The sequence below is a fragment of the Carassius gibelio genome, chromosome B11, assembly GCF_023724105.1.
Source record: "Carassius gibelio isolate Cgi1373 ecotype wild population from Czech Republic chromosome B11, carGib1.2-hapl.c, whole genome shotgun sequence".
NCBI lineage: Eukaryota > Metazoa > Chordata > Actinopteri > Cypriniformes > Cyprinidae > Carassius > Carassius gibelio.
In genome coordinates, this window is record NC_068406.1 from 14,103,214 (window position 1) to 14,124,620 (window position 21,407).

Genomic DNA, 21,407 nt, shown 5'->3' on the forward strand with positions numbered 1-21,407 from the left:
ATACAGCCATCTTACTGAGAAACTTCAGACAAAAATATTATAAACTTGAGTTAGAGAATCAGGGAAAAAATTTATTGGAAAAAAAGCCATCAATTGTTTCCTGGATATGCTTCCAGAGGATTTTGAAATAGTTACATTTAGTCACTTATTCAGTGTAAATGATTATTTACAGACAATCTTCACCTCCAGAAGATTCCCCTCCTGAGCTGCTGAGTCAGCTGTACTCAACTCACTCTTGAAATAAAGTATAAATAAAGAGTAAATCAATACATTTTCATTTCTGTCTGAACTATTCCTTTAAAGACAGCTCTGTGGACCCCGGACCCTGACCACAAATACTCTAACAACAGTGCAATAAATTATGTGCAACTGCAACCCTGATAAATGCTATTTCAACTCCATTTTCCCTCTGGTGAGCAGTATACAGTTTCCATGTTGGAAACGGTTTCATTCCCTCTCTTTGAATGGTGTCCCCAGTGGAGGAGGTTAAGCCCAGGGTAACAGGCCTATATGTCAATACTTTGAGGGAAAATGCAATATTTCATTAGGAGAACACATACACATTCACACATATAGGCAGCATCCCCAAATAATCTGGACATTTTACACTACAACATTAATGTAATATGTAAATCAAACTGATGATAGCTCAGAATGCATATCTGCTAAACCTGTCATTTTTGCCCTGCTGTATGGAATATTTTCACTTCAACTAGCTAGCTAGTAAGTTAAGGGAAAAACAATGAGAACAATGAGTTCAAAACACCAAAGCCTGTACCAATGGCATGCCATATGACCATTAACCAATGTCAGAGAACTGTGAACACAAACATGGGTGTTAGTTTAACATTTGGGAGAATTTATTGATGTTTTGGGAAACTTTTTAGCATCTCTCTTTCTCTCTAATTTATGATGGTCCTGGGCCGTCAATATGTTTTGAGAAATACAATCCACATAAACTCTTGTTTAACATTAATATAAATTAGACTAATATTGAGCAGATGTTAGAGCTGCTTTGAGATAAACCACAGAGAACAAATCTGCATGATGAGAGGAGACGGGCCTTGCAAACTATCACAAAACGTCTTGAGTGCTTTGACAGTTCTTTAAAGCTCTGAAGTGGGATGTAATTCTATCAGGAATCACATGCGGTCAAAATATAAAACACTATAAAATAGGGAATTAGTAGATAGCCCAGAGTAGATACTGAAACAAAAGTCTTCTCAATCCAGATTCATTTTAATCTATTGATTAAAAACAAGCCAGATACAGTGGGCTGCAAAAGTCTAAAACATTTATTTTCAAATTAACAATTTGAGTGAAAAGTTGAATATAGCTTGGTCTACTTTCAGGTTTATCATTGTTCATGCCCAGGTTTTAAATAAAGGTTTGCATGCAAAAGCAAGCAAATAAATAAATGCATGTAAAAAATATTTATCCATTCATTATTTATTTCTCAAAATGAACAGGATGATTTTCAATCTGGCCTCCACTGGTTTATTAACTCAGCATGGTAACTATTGTGCAACTAAATGTTTACTCCATAGCCAAATGGATCACAAACCAGTAAATGGTGTGTCCCAAAGGAGATCTGTGGACATGATGGGAAAGTTCAGATCATATGCAGTGTTTCTGTTGCCAAAGAATGGATTAAACTATTTGCAACTTAATGTTCACCATGTGGCAAGTTAAATGATTCATTCTAACTTCACAAGGATTTAGGAAGACATTATTCCACAAAGGATGATGATGATGATGATTTACAAAAGTGTGGGAATTAGCAAAATATTTAAAGTGTGCATTGCTCCATCTTACCAAATTACAATAGTGTTAGAGATACAAGTGGATTATGTAAGCATGTTTAGATTAACATGATTCTATTTGTAATAAATTGTCAAAGGAATAAAATTCAAAAGGACCCAAGTCTTTTTGAGAAATATTAAGGGTATTTTAATATATTTATGAACATGTCTGATATGCAAGCAAATTATGAAGTAATGATATCCAGTGCAAGCAAAAAGAATGACACGTCACAAAAAGACCATTCTTTATTTAATCTCATTTAGTCATTAGACAATACATTGATCATCAGTTAGAAAACACTGACCTCAGGAGTCAAAAATATTTATGTGCTTAAATGTCTGTTTAAACTTTTTTATTTGAGTTTAAATTGGTAAAAACCGAGACACATTTCAGCAAGACAATCAATGCTCTGTGAGGAAAATTAAAGATAAAATTAAATACATTTGAGATGTTTTGAAATGCTTCAATTTTCAATGATCCATGAATAGTGAAAAAAAAAAATCTGAATTTGGAGGTTCAGGTGCCGTCTTAATCCATTTTTATCTATGTTGTCAAATTAATTTAGTATAGCATGGCTCAATTGCTTTTTAAAAGTTAATCACCAGATAGAAACACCACAGTCTTGCAGAACACTCAGTTCAGTCTGTCTGATAGCTTCAGATCTGAGAGAAAGTCTTGGTGCAGTAAATTAACTTTAGAAAGGCTGTGCTGTTTTGTCATCAGAATCAACTCTTCTAGATAAAGGTCTATGAAAGGCCTATTTTTTAAATCAAACACACTGTGTTTGAGAACAAACTAATTATATAGCAATAAATGTTTTTTACAAATTGCAAATAAAAATTGCTAGGATTTAACATTTTTATTACACACCCAGTACACAATTTATTATCATTACACACCCATTTGCTCTCTGTTCTGTTCATTATGTACCCTTGAACATGGCTGAGAAAGACTGCTCTGAAATGACATGGCTCATTCAACTATATGTGACCCTGGACCACAAAACCAGTCATAAGGGTCAGTTCTCTTTTATTGACCCTTTGAGTTTAAATGTTTGAGATGAATAAATAAGCTTTCCATTGATGTATAGTTGGTTAGGATAAGACAATATTTGGCCGAGATACAACTATTTAAAAACTCTGGAATATGAGGGTGCAAAATAAATGCAAAATTAAGAAAATCACTTTTAAAGTTATCCAAATGAAGTTTTTAGCAATGCATTTTACTAATCAAAAATGAAGTTTTGATGAATTTATGTTAGGAAATTTACAAAATATCTTCATGGAACATGATCTTTACTTAATATCCTAATGATTTTTGGCATAACATTTTTTTATAATTTTGACCAATACAATGTATTTTTGGCTATTGCTACAGAACACCCTTCTACTTAAGACTGAATTTGTGACACTGATTACTGACACTGTTACATTAAAAATGATCAAAATAGATTACGTTAGGACATTACACTGTGTATTAGGCCCTCATATTAAAATACACCATCTCCGTGCCATAACCAGGATCATGCAGTGGCTGTGGCCAAACTATTGTGCCAAGCTCAACAATAGAAAACAAGTCTTTCATTCTGGTGCATAGTTACCACCTACTGAGATGTAGCTCATTCACAAGCAAAATAAATGGGTGTGGAATTAAAAGTGCAGGAAATATTTTTTTTTTTTCATTTTTTGGTAAATAAAAAATCCAAGCAATTTTTATTTGCAATCTTTTATTTTTCAGTTACAATTTTGCTCTCAAACACAATGTTTGATTGAATAAAAAAAAGACAAAGTAACTCAATATTGTGTCAGAAGTGATGGTGGTCTGTTGCCTCATGTCGTCTCTGGTCTTCTGCTTCTTAAAGACCTATTGTCCCACATTCATCCTCAAAGACTGCCATGACCTTCAACAATGCTGTGCTCTAATGCCTGGGGCCAGAGGGTCCACCTCTGACTAACCCCCTCCAGTCATATCCTGTCTGGCACTTAATAAATTATCAATGGCTCCTGTCTAATCTCTTATGGAAAGTTCAAAAAGCCTCACGGATCATGGGAGCTTTGTTCACTTTGTCACAGTGACGTCTCCCTCAGTAAACTTTTTAAAATAATGGGTGCATTCCAAACGGAAAATTGAGCATCCCTGTGCCCTTCTCCCTTTTAAAAGGACAGAGCCATTGAAGCGTGTCCTTTGAAGGGTGTATATCATTACCATAGAGTAGACTGTATAAAAAACAGGATGGACGATGCACCTTTGAAGCCAAAACAGGGAAAAAAAACCCACTCTCCAATATTTTGAATTTAGACTGCAATACCTAGTTCAACCACTCTGTGTCAATCTTAAAAACATCACCTTTAATGCATAACCAAACCAGTGACCATAGCAACCTCGGGATTATCAGAGATGGATTCATTCATATTTTATTTCGAATTAAGTAATCATTATATTACATATTATATAAATTATTACATTATTAAATTATTATATTAACCATAGGCATTGACCGTATTACATGCGATCGTCAGTATTCAAATGAAGTAATTATAAATACTAAAGTGTTTCGTCGAGGAATTAATCATTCACGTAGTTTAATTTGTAAATGAATACACAACACGTTCATTTATCATCACACATGGGCATATTACAATATTAAGTCAAAAGTTTTTGGCATTTTTGTAAGACAATGATAAATGAGCGTGTTGTGTTTTCATTTACAAATTAAACTAGGCTACGTGAATGATTACGTGAAAAAAGTTACTGGGTTCATCTTTTTTCACATTTCCTTTGTTTGTAGATGCACCGGATCTCTACTTTAAACCTGGGGAAGTCAATGTTCAATGATTCAATGCATACTTGAGATCCTATTATAATTTTTGCGTTTCAGTGAAAAATATGTTTCATGGAGAAATAGCCTCCTCTTGTGGCGTTTCCGAAATTTCAACCAGGTCTCCACAATGCAAAGCGTTCCAACTCCATTATGTTTTGTTATGGTTCAGAATGAGTAAACATTCTCATTTTTCTCTGTATAAGTACACAACTAGAGAGGTTGATTTTGTTTTACCATTTTACAATTTCTCAGGGCTGTTGGGGGCTCAAATAGACTCGCAGGCTATTTCTTATGTAATACATTTATGTAAAATTCATTGTGACTGCTAAGTGTGACTTTATAACTCACGTTGGAATATTAAATCAATTGTGTAGACTACGTGTAGCTTACATAAATTTCGTAATGCAGCTACAACTTGGTATTTATGACACAACAATATTTAGGCCTACCTGTCACTGAAAAAGACTGAATTTTTTTTTTATTCTACAAGTTCTGTAAGAGGTTTAAATATATTTATTCAGGTTTTTATGTAAAAAATAGGTTTTAACGTGTGAAAGTCGACTGCTCATACAGTAAACATGTAAATCATACTTCAGGCATCCGGTTATTTTTCAATGCAGTCACATTTATTGGCTTTCTCTATGCACAGTTACTAAGCAGTCACTTGAGCTGGCAAGAAATGGTTCAATTTTACAATGAAATTCCCACAATGTTTACTAAAAAATAAATAAAGGACTGAGAGAGTCGCACAGCTCAAAAATATACAAAGGCTTGGAATTAATGTAAACTTTGAATGAAACAGTGCCTTTTCCTTTTTCGTTTGAAAAAGATCATATGTACATGTTTATACAAAAATACAAAATGGATTTATATCTCTTGAAATGAAGCATGTATGCAGAATGTGATTTACTTCCTGTTTATTGTAACTGAATGAGATGCATCTTATCTTTAGACATTTTCACTTTAACATTTTTTATTTCTTCAATTAATTTATTATACTTTATTTTTTTCCCACACCAATACACATTTGAAACCCTTTGGCAAAAAATAAATAATAAAATAAAATAAATTAAAATTAAAAAATACTGTGCTTCTCCATTAATGCAGAGAAAATCGGCAAAAGATCAGATAAATAGTCTAAGATGGATTATGATGACAAAAGAAAACCAATACAATAACTCTACTCTGTAGTGTCTTTTTGTTTCCTGTTACTTTAATTCTTTGTTGATATGATAATTTGTATAGTAACTTGTGCCAGTTTAAAACAGTCCAAAGCTGCATTTGAGGTAAAATAAGTATGATATAGATAACTTTGTGTTTTCACTTAATTATTTTTCTTTAATCTTTTGCAAAAAAGGCCTAAACTGACTGGTTAGCTTCACTACAGTACAAGTGACTTGATACTTCAAATGTGGCTACTGTTGTTAAAATAGAAACAAAAGACACAAGCATTGCTACATATCTGAATTTTTGAGTTGTCACGAGTGTTGTTTTCATGACTGCAATTGCATCACAAGCACAGAGAGAAAAGTACAGTATGAAAAGAAAACTGATGATATCAATGACATTTTTCCCCTAATGGCTACAACGACAGAATATGGCCTGGGTATAGAATTCAAAGCACCAACATTTTTAACTACAGTCGTTTAAGCTTATTTGTTAAGAATGCGAGTTTACAGCTAATTAAGAAATGTTTACAAGTTCTGTATCTTCATCATTGGCTGATACACCCCTGATATGAAATATGTTCTTCTGATTTTATTTAAATAAAGCTTTATAATTATTATTTTCCAAATTTATTAACAAAATAATTCTCTGGATAAAATATCCCATAATTAAAAATACTTTTTTTTCTATTAAATGTTGCAATCTAAAAGAAGATTTCATAGATTTAGTTCTAGTACATGGACACAAAGGAGAAAAAAAGTAGTCTGTACTTCCAAAATTCTGTAGTTATAAAGCAAAGCTAATTGCGACAACCATTAGACAGGGCTGTATTAAAGGAGAAATAAGACATTGCACACTGCAGCTACTATTTTATGAGAAAATATCTGTTAGTTCAGTTAGTGTCTCAGAATATCCTGGAAGGTTTCTCTACCGGTATAAAACAAAAATAACTCAAATCTCAAACCTCTTGGACATGACAGTACATGACAAATCAATAACAGTTCAGAATAAAGGCTGAAATATTGTGTCAGTCATCTATAAATATACAGATGAGCAATGAACCACTGCTGCTTTCTCGCAGTCATCTTACGTATATCCCAGAAATTGAGATATATATCAATAGTGACATTACATTTTAACAAAATGGCACCATATTTAAACCTCAGTGTGTTCTTTCAAAACTCATCTGTACACAAATAGTGCTTCCTTAGATTAGATTGTCCAGTTTCTCCACTTAAGGAAAAAGCTCAAACTTTGTATACAGTGATGTAAAACTGCAAATTTCACATTTTGTACATTAACTAAACACAAACTCAACAAATTCAAGTGAAGGTGGAAATACATTTTACGTGGAGATGTCACGTGTTCTGGTGTTTTATTGCATGCTGTACAAAGGATGAAGAAACTGAATTATGACCACAGTGAAAGAGCGTTCATCAGAGACGGATGACCAAAAATCGATCTTTTTCACAGCATGTCACCTTCCCTTCAGTGGCACAGTGTAGGCTTGACAAATCTAGCTAATTCCTATGAGTTCTGAACTCATAGAAGACCTCCAACTCTGAAGAGTTTCACTTTAAAAGTGAATCAGTTCTTCTTCAAATGAACAGTAAGCTTGATTTTAAGGGTATTCACAGAATACATTGAGAATGAGGTCCTCATTTCTTCTGCAGTCACAAAAATCTTCCATGTTGGTTGGTTAAGTAAATATACATGATGACACCTGAAAATTGTGACAAAAATACACAACCCAATTTGGGTTTTTGAAGAAAAGGTAAACTAAACACGCTTAAAAAGGATTCAATTAGTTACAGTTGTTGGAATGCTGTTTGACAGGTTGAGATTCAGACAGCATGAAGATTCTGAAACACACATACTGTACGTTCCATGACATTTCACTAAACTAAAACTGGATTACATTGTCTGCTTGCCTTGTTATTTAACAGTACATCCAGGTTGTATATTTCAAGGTATAAATACCCAAATTAAGTCCAAAAGAACTGATGGTTTTGCAAACCACCAGTCTAATAGAACTATGTTCATCACAGTTCTAGCTTTCTTTTTTCTCAGAAATCTTTCCCATTGTACACCCCTGCTAAGAATGGCCGTGGTGCGATTGTCTTTAGAGAAGCATCCACATATTCGTGTAAATTTGTGATGGATGATGGAAATAGAATTTTCTATATTAAAAAGTAACCTTTCCAAATTTTGTTGAAGAACTAATTCCACCTTCTTATTTTCTGAACATAAAAACATGATATTATGATGAAAATCATAGCTCCCAATGATAAATGGTAAAACAAAAGGAGCTTAAAGAAATCAAAATTAGTTTTTTCTGAATCACAAACATAAGGGGAGAAAACTAAGGTAGATCATAATGTATACACCACTCTCATACAGTTCAAATAGAATGTTTTTGTATTATAAAAGATGTATCATTTTGCTAAGTGGTTAAAAAAATGATTATACCACTAAGAGGAGCGATCATCGTGTGGACTTCCATCTGAGTTTTCAGTCTCTCCCTCTGATATGGCCTGCATTGGGGCAGTGTACAGCCGACTCCGCGTGCTATAGCGACTGCTGTTTGCCGCAGGTGGAATTCTAGAACGTCCTTGTCTGGAGGCAGCTGACATGGTAAGTGTTTTTGGGGAGAATCCTTCGCTGTTGGCCTTAGGGAATTGACTTGGAAGTGGATCTCCACTGCTAGTGGACTCCTGGAGAGGTAAGGGGGGCTCCTCTGCTTGTCTTGCAGTCTCTAATAGCAGCTCTACTTGAGTCTTGGGTGTGATGGGGCTCTTGAGGATCTCCGTAGCAGACATGCGGTAACTTGAGTCTGAGCGACTTCCCTTCTTTAGCAGCAGGAGTTTGAACTCCTCACTGGATGTACTGGACTTTTTGGCACTCCTGTAGATGGGTCCTGAGGCTCGCTGAGAGCTGTTTGAAGGGACTGAGGCAGCAGGGGCGACCGGGCATACAGAAGGATTGCTGACTGGAGCAGGTGCAGGTGCTACTCCAGGCCGACTTTTTCCACTTATCTCCCCCGAGTCTTTACGTCCCAGCAATTTCCTTTTAGACCTGCAAAGATTTGGTTGACAGAGTATTTCAGTCACATAAAAGTTTCAATGATTGCATGAAATATCATCCAAACACGACACAAAATGTGGATCTTTAATGTGAAACAGTCATGCTTACCTGTGTATCATGGCAAACAGATCTTCAGTTGTGAGTAGTTTGTTGGGGGATGGGAAAACATTATCATCATCAGTTTTAGAGTCATCAGTCAAAGAAGATGTTGAATTGTCACTGGGAGTTGATTCTGTCAACATGCAAAGCATTCATACTTCAAACTCAATTAGCTCTTGAAAATAAAGTTAAGCATTCAACAACTTGAATGTGAAGTCAGTCTAGTAGAAAATAATTTTGAGGATGACCAGTATATCTATATACTATCTCCTATAGTTCCCATAATACAGGAATAGTGGCCACTAGAGGTGAAATAAAAACAATCACCAACTCTGCATGGGGTTTGGTGTCATGTATGAATGAATGAATGAGGCATTTATATAGCACTTTACTGTCTATTGTTGTACAGCCAAAGTGCTTTACAATTGGAGGGGGGGGGGGTATATGTGCCAATGTGCAGCATTGGATGATGCGATGGCAGCCACAGGACAATGGCGCCAATGTGCTCACCACACACAAGCTACAGGTGGAAAGGAGAGAGAGTCATACAGCCAGTAATGTTATGCAAAGGTTTGGGGAGTAATGAATACATGTAATGTCATTTAAAACACTGGCAGAAAAAAACTAGGTATGTTTACAGTATTTGTTATTTTAACTTACAGTCATGGTAAAATAAATAACATTTGTTAAGTATAAGTTTTACAGGAGAATTACCCTTGCTGAAATAGTCCTCTGTGTCCGGGGTCGACCCTTCTTCCCCTATGTCATGTGAGGCACTTCTGGTTGCGACACCTGATGTCTCATAATCCTCTTCTCGGCCTTGTACATCGCTGATTGTGTAAGTGTGCGATGTCTCTTGAGTTGAAACAGGCACTTTGTCAGGGCTGTTGCACAGTACAAAATTGCTCCTCTGTATTTCACTGTAAGCGGGGGGTGGGATTGTGCTGGCTGAACACATGGGCTGTGCTGAGGGGTCTGACCGTGATAGCTGATTTAGATCTTGTTTTAGTCTCTCTGGTGACAATGTCAGTTGCACACCTGGGTACTTTCTGATGTCTTGTTCTTGCTGAGATGACCTTGTTGAAGAGTCTTCTTTTTCAGGAGTAGGATCTACAGAAGTTCTGAAAGCAGTCATTGCCCAGTAAGTACCAGGACCAAGCCTCTCCTGTCTCACTTTCACTTCTTCCTGGGGAAGAGCAACATTTGCCACTGTTGGTACCTGTGACTCACAGAGCTGTGCCGCAGGGGGTTTGTAGGCTGGTGGTTTCCTGTTGTGCCTGTTGCTAGAGGATGGGGCATCAGTTATTACTGTGGGACACTTGGGACGAGTTACTAGATTTGCACTGACCAGTTCATACCCTTGGTTCCCTTCAGCTAATCTACAAATAGATCGCAGTTGGACTGATCTAAGAACAATTGGAGTGATGGCCAAATGGGCTGAGCTGGGTACTGTGCTTGTTGCACTCACTGAAGTAGAAGTTGCAGTGCGAGCCTCTGCAGCAGCGGCAGCAGCAGCGGCTGCAGTACGAGCTTCTGCAGCTGCAGCCGCAGCTATGGCAGCTTTCTGCTTATTCTGGTGGAGGATGTGCATCTGATTTCTGTGAGCAAAGTACTTGCTGTGAAGAGCACTTAGGTCAAGGTGACTGGGGGGTATGGCATGGAAGTCAGTTTCCCTCCTGGAGGAAATGCCTAGGTCTCGGACTGAAAGCTGCGGCTGTTGTAGGGAACAAAGTGAGGACTTCCTTTCAGGGACTTTGGGTTTCCTTTTGCCACTAGTTGGAGACAGGGGCCCTGGGAAGAAAGCAGAGGGGAAGGAAGATGTAGGAGTTTCTGACTGACTAGAATATCCACTGGAAGGGGATGCCAAGCTCACCAACTTTTCAGGGGAAGCCAGCTTTAAGTCACCTTCAGATGGAGGAAGAGTTGGAGAAGTAGGTCTGGACCTGTGTTGACAGGCTTGCATTTCTGCACATTCTGTTGACTTGATGCATTCAATAACAGTTGTACCCATAGCAGTGCTGGAGTTGGGCAGAGACCGGTAAGGGTCATTTGATTTCAAGTCATTGTGGAGCCAGAGGTCTGCATAGTCAGCTTGCACAGCACCTTCATCCTTGAACGAATGTGTGTCTGAGGAACTGAATGGAGAGGAGCAGTCAAGCATGTCCCTGACATTCTCCACTCCCCATGCGCCAAGTGACTCAAGACCTGCAGAGTCAAGGTGCCCTGCAGAATCAGCCAAGTCCAGCTGCAGTTTCATCTCACTGGAAGACAAGGGCAGCGGCAACTCGCAAGTAATCTTTGGTTCATCCTGCTCTAGAATGTTCACACCACTGCTTGTTTCCTTTAATGAAGAGCTACGTTTTGGTGGGGGTGGCTTGGCCTTTGGTTTTTTTAAGGAGAGACATGGTCTACCCAGTGTCCTGGTGGCTCTATACTCTGACTGAGTGTATTCACTCATGCCAGGTGCTATATTTCCACTTGGTCCACAGTCAGGGTCAATGGCTGCATAGTCGTAGTAGCTTCTGGTACCCTTAAGACCACAGTCAAAGTGCATGGAGGAATAAAATCCTTCAGTGTCAACTATGTAGTGCATCTCAGATTTCCTAGCGGATGCTTGGTCACTGAAACTCTCGTAAGTTTCCCCACTTGAATAACTGGGGCAGCTGACACCACTCTCATCCTCTCTGGAATGCTTTGGACTGAAGTCTTGGGGGCAGGACTGATCCTGCTGGTCCTGGGTGCAGTTCCACTCACCATCACTAGCAGTACTGACACCTGCATCATCCATCTGATCAGTAGCCGATGAGGTAAAAGAATTGGATCGCCCCTGTCCTTGTGGCTTGTCAATGTGGTAGGGGTCAATTATGAAGCCAGTGGTGTCATCAATGACATGGGATCCAGTATTGAGGGAGAGTTCTGAATCACAGTGTGAGGATCCAGTCAGGGGAGGAGAGGCAGCAGGCGGAAGAGTTTCAGACGTCTGAGATGGGCAAGTGGAGCTGCTTCCACTCCAGTTGCCGCTTGATGACTGGTGATCCTCTTTATGGTCAATCTGATTGCCTAGCACTCCTGTAGTGGAGGCAGAGTGGATGGGGCTGCTGAAAGTATCAGAGCTGGAGGAAATCTCACAGCTCCCCATATCAACTTTGCGTGGTAGTCTAGATCGGCCTCTCTCAATCCATGTGTGGTCAGGGCTCTCGGAATGCTGCATGCACTTTAGGCTTCCAAACTGGAGCTCTGACATGCCTTGGTCATCAGTGCTCTCCTCCTCATCCTTCAGAATTCTCTGTCCTGGACCTGGTAGGAAGTCCTCAGCTTCATACGGAGAGAGTTCTTCATCTTCTTCATCATCATCATCATCATCATCATCATCATCATCTTCATCATCATCATCATCACTGTCATCCTGACCCTCATCCAGAAGCCGACCACCCTCACGTGGTAGACTTCTAGAACGGACACGAGTAGCTGATGCTGCAGCATACACAGTATCAGAGCGATCCGGCAGGGAGGTGATGTTTCCAGTGGAGTGTGAGAGAGAGGCTGGAATTCCCTGACCCCTCTGGGCACGAATACGCCTCCGGGATGGAGCAGCAATCAAGAAGTCATCTGTCTGACAGCCAGAGTCCTTGGTGTGCAATACTCGTCCACTCAAAGAGAGCTCCTCATGCCACAATGACTTGTGTGGGTTGGCATGAATGATCACTGTTCTCTCTCTAGCCACAGGTGATTCGTCAGAATCTACAGGGAAATCAGAAAACCAATAATTAAACCAAAAATATATGAGGATAAAATTGAAGAAAATGTGACATGCAGATGTTAAAGAAAACAATAAGTTGCTTTGATGAACTTGGACTTTAATTGTAAAGCATCAGTTGGTCATACCCAAGTCTTGTTGAACTCGTTTGGGGATGCCAGTGATCGTTTTTCGCCTCCTGAGTTTCCGGCGTCTCTGTAGAACTGACTGTGAGTGAACAAGAGAGCAGCGAGCACTAGCTTCTCTGTCAAATCCAACACCTGTGAAGAAAAATAACAGTCTCAGAAGTAGTTAAGCCTATGCCTGAATTCTCTTAGTGATAATAGGAGTGGGTGATATATTTCACAGTATCAAATTCGTTTTGCTTAATTTTACTTATTGTTATTTACATATTGTTATAATACATGATGCAATATATTGTTGGTGTTTTTAGTTTGTGTTGAATATGGAGTAACGTTGCTTACCAGAAACATTTATTGGAATGATGCAGGATGAAATCACTTGAGAGTCATCTTTTATACTCTCTTCTGGAGTGGGAAGAGGCAGGGCTTTGGACCAGTTGATATTTTTGTCCAGGGTGGTAGGTATATTGGGAACAGGACATTTAGGCCTATGGCTCATCACTGGCAATTCACCATCTGTTTCCGTGTTGGTTCCAGCCTAATGTGGGATAATGTTAGAACTGTTCAACTGTACTCAGAACAAGATTGACAATTTATGATCAAATTAACATACTGTAAACACACAGCTACATGTAAAGACAACATTTTATCTACAGGATCACAAAGTTTTATACAGTGGGCCAAAAAACTTCAGATACTTTTGGAGTCACACTTACTTTTTCGATTTCACTGCATTATAAATATACAAAAAATATACAACATAACAAACGAATTGTAAGCAGCTTTTTTGTTACCTACATCCTTCAAAGTATCTTCTTTTACATTCATAACAAGAAAGAAATTCTAATTCAAGCAAATTATTTAATTCTTGGGTGAACTACTCCTTTAATCCCCCCCCCCCCCCCCCCCTCAAAACTAACTTCAATTTTAATGCAGAAAAATAAGTGAGGCTTAAGTTTCCAAATACTTTTTGGGACCAGCTGTATTAAGTAGACATTTACATACATACATTTATTGCCAAATTCCCGTTTTTCTGTGTTGATAAGAAATGCAGCTTTGGTTATGAGGCAGAGACAAACACAGAGAGAAGAAAAAGAATAGATGAAAGAATCAAACATTGGCAAAGACACAGCATGATTTTTTTTTTTTTTCTATGGTTGCATGAAAATTTAAACAATAATGTATTTGAATGAAGGCCAGGTTGCACCCTGGGGAGTAAATAATCCAGAAAGGAAATCCATGGAAAATCATGTCTTACTCACACAAAAAGAAAGAAAAATATTCAATATTAACCCAATACTAGAAAGGAATGATCTTACAATATCAGAATTCTCTGTGATACTTCAAATGCAATATAACATACACATATTACACTATTACGGAAGTTCTAAGCGGCCATGCATTATAATTTTTTTTCCTTTTTGTTTTCTCGTTATAACGACTTAATTTTCTCATTATCTCAACATAACGAAGTTCGTTTTCTTGTTATAACGACTTATTTTTCTCGTTATCTCGACATAACGAAAGTTTGTTTTCTCGTTATAACGACATGACAGTTTTACTGTTGCTATAGTAACAAACTCTGCATCTGATGGACCATGCAGGCGCTCTTACTGTAGCCTATATTTCAGCAAATTTTGCTTCGCCTAGGTAATAATGTCTACAGTACTGTACATAAATAAAGGCTGATCAATCCCTGTTGATTTTTCCAGAGACAGTACAACAAACGTTTTGTTTTTTTAATTAACATGTTTAAATGCCATTAGAGCTGCTTGTATTAAACTCACGTTTAATTTTCCCTTTATTTTAAATAAAATTATATATAATTTGTAATTTGTAGTAGTCATTATATGATGTGGCAGATATCATGTGTGTTACAAGCTTCTGTTTGAAAAGAGCATTCATGTGTACGTGTAGTGTGTGTGTGTGTGTGTGTGTGTGTGTGTGTAGAAAAAAACGTTAATAGAACAAAACTGAATTAAATTAGCCTATGGATTTTACATATACATCACATTTCTCATCAATATGGTTAACAATAAAGATTAGTAATAAGGAAAAGAAGCACATCAGCCTACATTGTTAAATCCCGTCCTACTGTAGATAAACAGAATACAGTGACGTCAACCTTTGTTTTGATAAGCAGTTATTTTATGACACAGAACGCGTTGGTGAAACTCATGCATCTAGCAGGACCTTAATACACAAAATATTCATATTGATTCAAGCATTTAACATTTATGAATTAATTAAATGTCAGTAATGAACAAGACTGCACAAATTATAGCGATCACGAGGAAGGACCGTGTACAGTAAAGTGAATAGTATACAACACCCCATCAGTTATATTCAGGTCTATAGTGCCACCTGTTGGCGCAGTTTTGTAACTTCTTAGAGAAAACTAAGTCATTATAACGAGAACACGAACTTCGTTATGTCGAGAAAACGAGAAAATTAAGTCATTATAACGAGAAAACGAACTTCGTTATGTCGAGAAAACGAGAAAATTAAGTCATTATAACGAGAACACGAACTTCGTTATGTCGAGAAAACGAGAAAATTAAGTCATTATAACGAGAAAACGAACTTCGTTATGTTGAGATAAGGAGAAAATTAAGTCGTTATAAAGAGAAAACAAAAAGAAAAAAAATATATAATGCATGGCCGCTTAGAACTTCCGTACTACAATATATCTCAATATAATGTAGAAAATGATACTGAGCTGTATCACTTAAAATGGTGCTATTTAACAAATCACATAAACGGTCATTTATACAATAGCATACTCTTTAACTGATTCTGCTTATACAGTAAATGCAAACACATCAAGTATTTTACTTTATGATCATTAGCATTTACTGTGATGATGTTATCAGCAATCCCAAATACATATCTTCTCAGATCCTTTGTAACTGCTACGTATCCTGCTAACTGGATTGTTCATTTTCATCTCAAGGAAGTCTTGTTCTAACCTAATCATTTTAAAGAAAGAGAAACTATTAGGAGATAGAGGTAATAAGTAGACTTTAATGGGGCAAAATACCTTTCTAATCCAGGGAATGAAGTAACAACACTGAATAGGGGAGGAGGAACGGGAACGCTGATACTAAAATGAAAAGATGGAAAACAGAACTTAACAAATGACAAAAAAAGATGTGATAAATCAAAATAAATGTCTGATGTGATGTTTCTGAAAAGTCCATAGTGTCCACATGCTGTGAGGGAAAAGGGGCAACATATACACACACAAAACAACACACACATGTTCTCTTCTGTAGTCTGCAACACATGCTGAAATAAAAGGCTGTAATCTAATGGGGAAGGAATTTACTAAACTGAATTGTTATGGAAGGATTTGAATCAATCCACCCATTCAATAATTTTGGCACAACCTGTACTTTGGTTAAAAAGATAGAGGTCAGAAGCCCTGTTGTCAGATTTTTAAAATACATTTTTGAATTTACCTTTCTGAGGACGGGTTTGAATTCAGCCTCTTTGGCTGGCCTCTCCTGCAGCAGTTAAATGCAACAAGCAAAACAGATAAAGATCCCAGAATACCTTTGACCACCTTTAAAATCACACTCAACTGCCTATTTTACTCGTGCATGTTATTTTATGAAAATATTTTTCACATTTGAAGATGTAAAACAGTACATTATAATAAACAAATTATAAATAACCTCCTCGTTCCAAACACCTAGTATACTGGACTTCAGCATTAAATCAGCAAAGAAATTCGACTCAACTTTGATATTTGTCATGTTCATTATTATGAAATGTTACTATGATGACAAGGAAGATACCTTTCTCATTCAAGAATTTCCAGTATACTGAATGTTCTGACTTAAGTTACACTTTGCACTTATTTGCACTTTAATGTAAAAATGCATTATAGCGCATGCATTATTCATTATTACATAATTATTTAATCTATATTGATTTAACATGTTAAATCAATATTTTACATGCAATAAGCACAAGGGATCAAGAAAATACAAGACACTGAACATATACAGTTGTGCTCATAAGTTTATATGCCCCTTGCAGAATATGCAAAATTAGGAGGGATCATGAAAATTGCACATTATTGTTTATTTAATACGCTTATGAATAAGCTATTTCATGTAACAGATGTTTATATATTCTCCACAAAACAAAATGAATGTGAATTCATGTGAATGACGAATGTGCAGGAGCTGGAGGATTTTTCTGAAGAACAGCAGGAACTGTTCTGGACCAACAAGGGACTCGTGAAAAACACAAAACAGAAAGACAGTTGTGGATCATCCAGGAAACAACACAGATTATTAAGATTCAATAATCTTTTGAACGGGGTAATTTTTTAAAATTCAGTTACTATTTTGTCTTGTGGCATATATATAAACATCTGTTATGTGAAATAGCTTATTCCGGAGAGTTCTAAAAAAAATAACATGCAATTTTCATTATCCCTCTAATTTGGTTATTAACATATTTGCAAATTCTGCTATATATATATATATATATATATATATATATATATATATATATATATGCACACACACACACACACACACACACACACACACAAACAAACATACATATATATAAAAACAGAATTCTTGTAATTTGCCATTTAATATTGGTTTATTAACATTTATATAATTACATATTTTGTAATATTTCCAGTTCCAGGGCTGAGAAAGTTACAACGAAATAAACAAAAACCCTGAAACATGCACACAAAATAAACAAAAAAGAAACTCTTTACCTTCCTCTGGATGTTTTGCCCCTCACTCTCTCTAACGCTCCTCTCCTGGAGTGCATGGCAGGAGAGAGCATGCTAGTTTAGGCCGAAAATATTTAGTTGGTCTTATAACAGTTTATGTTTTAAGATAATCAAATTTGGTTCTGGGTTAGATCACCACTTGACATTTGACACAAAACCTGGGCTCTGAATCATAACCAGCTGAGAACCACTGATTTGTGAACATCCTCTACATGAGTGGAGATTCTTACCAGGCGTGAGTGCCGGCCCCTCTGCTCCCGCCTTCTGAGTTTGTGAGTTGAAGGGAAGGTTGGCATAGGCGGAGCCACAGATATTGATATGGTGACCCGGCCACGCTCTCTGCTGGTTGAACGCTGACGCTGCTGCTGGTCTGTAAAGCACACACACACACACGCACACACACTTCAGCTAGCTTAGATCTTTTAGTCTAAACTAAAGTACAAATTATTACACTTTCTGTATTATAGAAATTACAGACCGCCAACTTCTAACTAAATTGTTCATGTGTAGTAGGCATCTAATGGATACGCTGCATACTGACAATGTACAATCAATGTTCTGGTAACATTTTATGTGTAACTGATGGAATTAAAATTGATTCAAGGGGAAAATATAAATTATGCTATGATGGTTCATAATGAACTTGAGGCAATGCCAAATCATTTCATCACTAAAACACAAGGTGGCAGTATGTATTAGATTTTCACCAAAAAAACTCCCCTAACATCAGCCTCTAAAGGCATTTTACATGTTTTCTCATATACCAGCTTAATATAGACATGATATATCATTTAATACATCTACAACTTCAAACTCACTAATTTAGAACAAATTTGAATAAGTTATCTTAAGGTTTGCCTTCAATATATACTGAAAATTAAATAGATCTCAAAGCTGACATAGCCTACAGCAAGATACAATGGGGAGACAAAATATGATGATGTAACCCAATAACTAAGATCTGAGGTTATTTCCAGGTAGACTGAGGAACCTGATTGATGTTTAGAAAGATTCAGGTCTACATAGAAACACTTTATCGATCCCTGAGGGGACCTCCAGGATCATAATTCTCATCTATCCTGATCTGTCACGTCTCTATGCTGATCTATCACCGTAGTGGCCCTGGGCAGACCACCGAGCCACAGGGGGGATTTGGTTACAACTGTTGTGATATAAGATGTGTTTGGATGAAAAGACTCATAAAAATCAAACGGCACTGTGGTTTGGCCCAGAAGCCTGACTCAGTACCTCTGTGCAGTGCCCGCAGGTTGAGCTTGGCATGTCGGTGTAACTCTTCCAGACATGGTGGCCGTGTACAAGTGTGGAACAGGTTGTGTTGTTGATGCCATGGAACCTGGAAGTGTGATGTGAGTTTACTCTCAATGTCCAAATTTGATACGGCTAGAGAAAAAGACAAAGAAGTTACGAGGTCAGAAATCTGGAATATATAGGCTACATGATTTCAATTAAAACCCCAATCAAATAAGAATCTTATTAAATTTATATATATATTTATATATAAAAATTATAGCACAACATCAGCATATTAGAATGATGTCTGAAAAATCATGTGACACTGAAGACTGGAATAATGGCTTCTGAAAATGTAGGTTTGCCGTCACAGGAATCATTTCTGAATACTACTGTATTTTTCACCAAATGATTTTTTATCAAAGGATGCAGCCTGGGTTTGTTTAAGAGACTTTCAAAAACATTAAAATAATCTTATCAAACCGCAAATTTTGAGCAGCAGTGAAAGTTTCCATTTTCATTCAACTGTAACAATATTATGCATTACAAGACAACAAACGGCATTCTAGGGAAAAGAAGGTGAAAGACAGCTTCATTAGTATTTCTCCCTCTATCTTTTTCTTTTTTCCCCAGCTTCCTGTCTCCTTCTCTCCTCTATAAAGGAGCATCTGCCCATCAGTATTCAATACGCAGCGGTCCCCTTGAACTACACAGAGTCATCTGTATCCAAGCAACCCTTCATATCTAATTTACAACGAATTAGCAGATCCTTATCAGGCTGTGATCAGCAGAATAATAATAGAAATAGAAATGCATTTCCTGTCTTAGAATACATCAAAGAAGGGTGGAGGGTTGACGATGATAGATGCTTAGAAAAACATTGGATTTTATAGCAACAAACACTTTGTTGGATGCAATTGGAACAAAAGTCATTTAATAAAAAACAGAAGTGGCTCCTCAAGTTAGGATCTGGGAATATTTTTTGTTAGGCTCTGGTACATTAAAGGGAAACCGCAAAGGGGTCTTACATTTCTGAAAGCCATGGCTAAATATGAAGCAGACAATTCAGACTGACAGTCAGAAAGGAAACATTTTAGTGCTTTAACCATGAGATAAAGACAATAGCCAAGTCTATTGGTTTGACAGCAATTAATACTCACAAGGCCTCTCTCTCTTGCCAAACACACATGCACACACACACACACACACACACACACACACACACACAAGGGGGCATTTGGCAATCCGATACGAGCCCCTTCTATAACCTTAAGCCTGACCACAACCAGAGAACCATTAAAATGAACAATGTTTTGAGTGGTTTTACTCAAGAATGCTAATCTGATACCCACTTTTTTGCTCTGTTAAATGTCCTTCTATGTTCAGTGTTAACTTGCACTGATGAACGAGGCAGCTGGAGACTCAATTTTAGGAATGAGAACAAGTATCCACAAATTTGCACAGCGGACACAGTATTTACACAATTAAGCTACACTTAATAAATGAATTGCTTTGCATGAGATATCAAAGTTAGTATCAATCTCCTTTGCATCTGTAAACAAAACTTTATTAATATTTCAGAAATTTTTACATTAACTTTAAACCAATTTGTAATCAACAGAACAGTAGAAGAATAAAGAAAACAATTCTATAAAGAGAAATCAAATGTCTTTGGAATATGATAAATGAAGTAAATCACTGTAGTTCTCTTAAAGACAGCTGATTGACACTTTACTGATGGAGTCAGAACTCAGCCAGTGTGAGGGATTTCAATCTGAATTAAGCACTTTCATGCTTCAAAAAAAACTGATAGTAAGTTTAGACTAATACTTTCAGGTCTCTGGGAGTGGGCCAGTTTTTGTTTTTACTTCAGATACTTAAACACCTTATTAAATTTCCTTTGTGATTTTAAGCAATATGGGAAATCCTCTGACTTTAAACCTTTAAAGTTACAGATAAAAGCTTAAATTAGTATAGTGTAAGTGCAGATTGATAAACATACCATAGGTGATATTGTAAAAAAGTTTAAGGTTGGTGATTTATTTTTATTTTTTGTCTCTTATGCTCACCAAGGCTGAATTTATTTCTTCTTTGATATATTTTAAAATGTTATTTATTCCTGTGGTGTTAAGAGCTGAATCTTCAGCAGCCATTACTCTTCTTTTATTTACATAGATCATTTTTATATGCAAGTGCTCAAAAATAATGTTTTATTATAATAAAAACAGTCTGATAAAAGAACAGTATATATTTGAAAAAAATACTGTCACTTTTGACCGATTCTTTGCTGAACAAAAGTAATAATTCCTAAAATAAATGTAATAATAAACTCACTGGCCCCAAACTTTTGAATATAATATAATATAATATAATATAATATAATATAATATAATATAATATAATATAATATAATATAATATAATATAATATAATATAATATAATATAATATAATATAATATAATATAATATAATAAAAAAACTATATAATGTAAAATAAATTTTTCGGGGAAATGTCTAGAGACACTAATGAAAGATTT

The 21,407-nt window shown here is 36.5% G+C and overlaps 1 protein-coding gene across 3 annotated transcripts in view; it reads right to left on the reverse strand.

Annotated features, from left to right (window-relative positions):
- Window positions 1-5,228: 5,228 nt before the first annotated feature.
- nhsb (Nance-Horan syndrome b (congenital cataracts and dental anomalies)) overlaps window positions 5,229-21,407 on the reverse strand; it is a 55,386-nt gene continuing 39,207 nt past the window's right edge. The window contains exons 2-11 of one of the 3 annotated variants that reach the window (XM_052570000.1): window positions 18,867-19,019; window positions 17,849-17,988; window positions 17,601-17,645; window positions 16,315-16,359; window positions 13,863-13,907; window positions 13,196-13,391; window positions 12,860-12,991; window positions 9,689-12,715; window positions 8,984-9,107; window positions 5,229-8,866 (exon numbers count right to left, since the gene is read on the reverse strand). In XM_052570000.1, coding sequence (XP_052425960.1) covers window positions 8,263-8,866; window positions 8,984-9,107; window positions 9,689-12,715; window positions 12,860-12,991; window positions 13,196-13,391; window positions 13,863-13,907; window positions 16,315-16,359; window positions 17,601-17,645; window positions 17,849-17,988; window positions 18,867-19,019 — 4,511 coding nt within the window. In that variant the 3' untranslated portion in view covers window positions 5,229-8,262. Of the gene's footprint in view, window positions 8,867-8,983; window positions 9,108-9,688; window positions 12,716-12,859; window positions 12,992-13,195; window positions 13,392-13,862; window positions 13,908-15,893; window positions 16,291-16,314; window positions 16,360-17,600; window positions 17,646-17,848; window positions 17,989-18,866; window positions 19,020-21,407 lie in introns of those variants that run through there. The other 2 variants (XM_052570001.1, XM_052570002.1) reach the window with 2 other exon arrangements.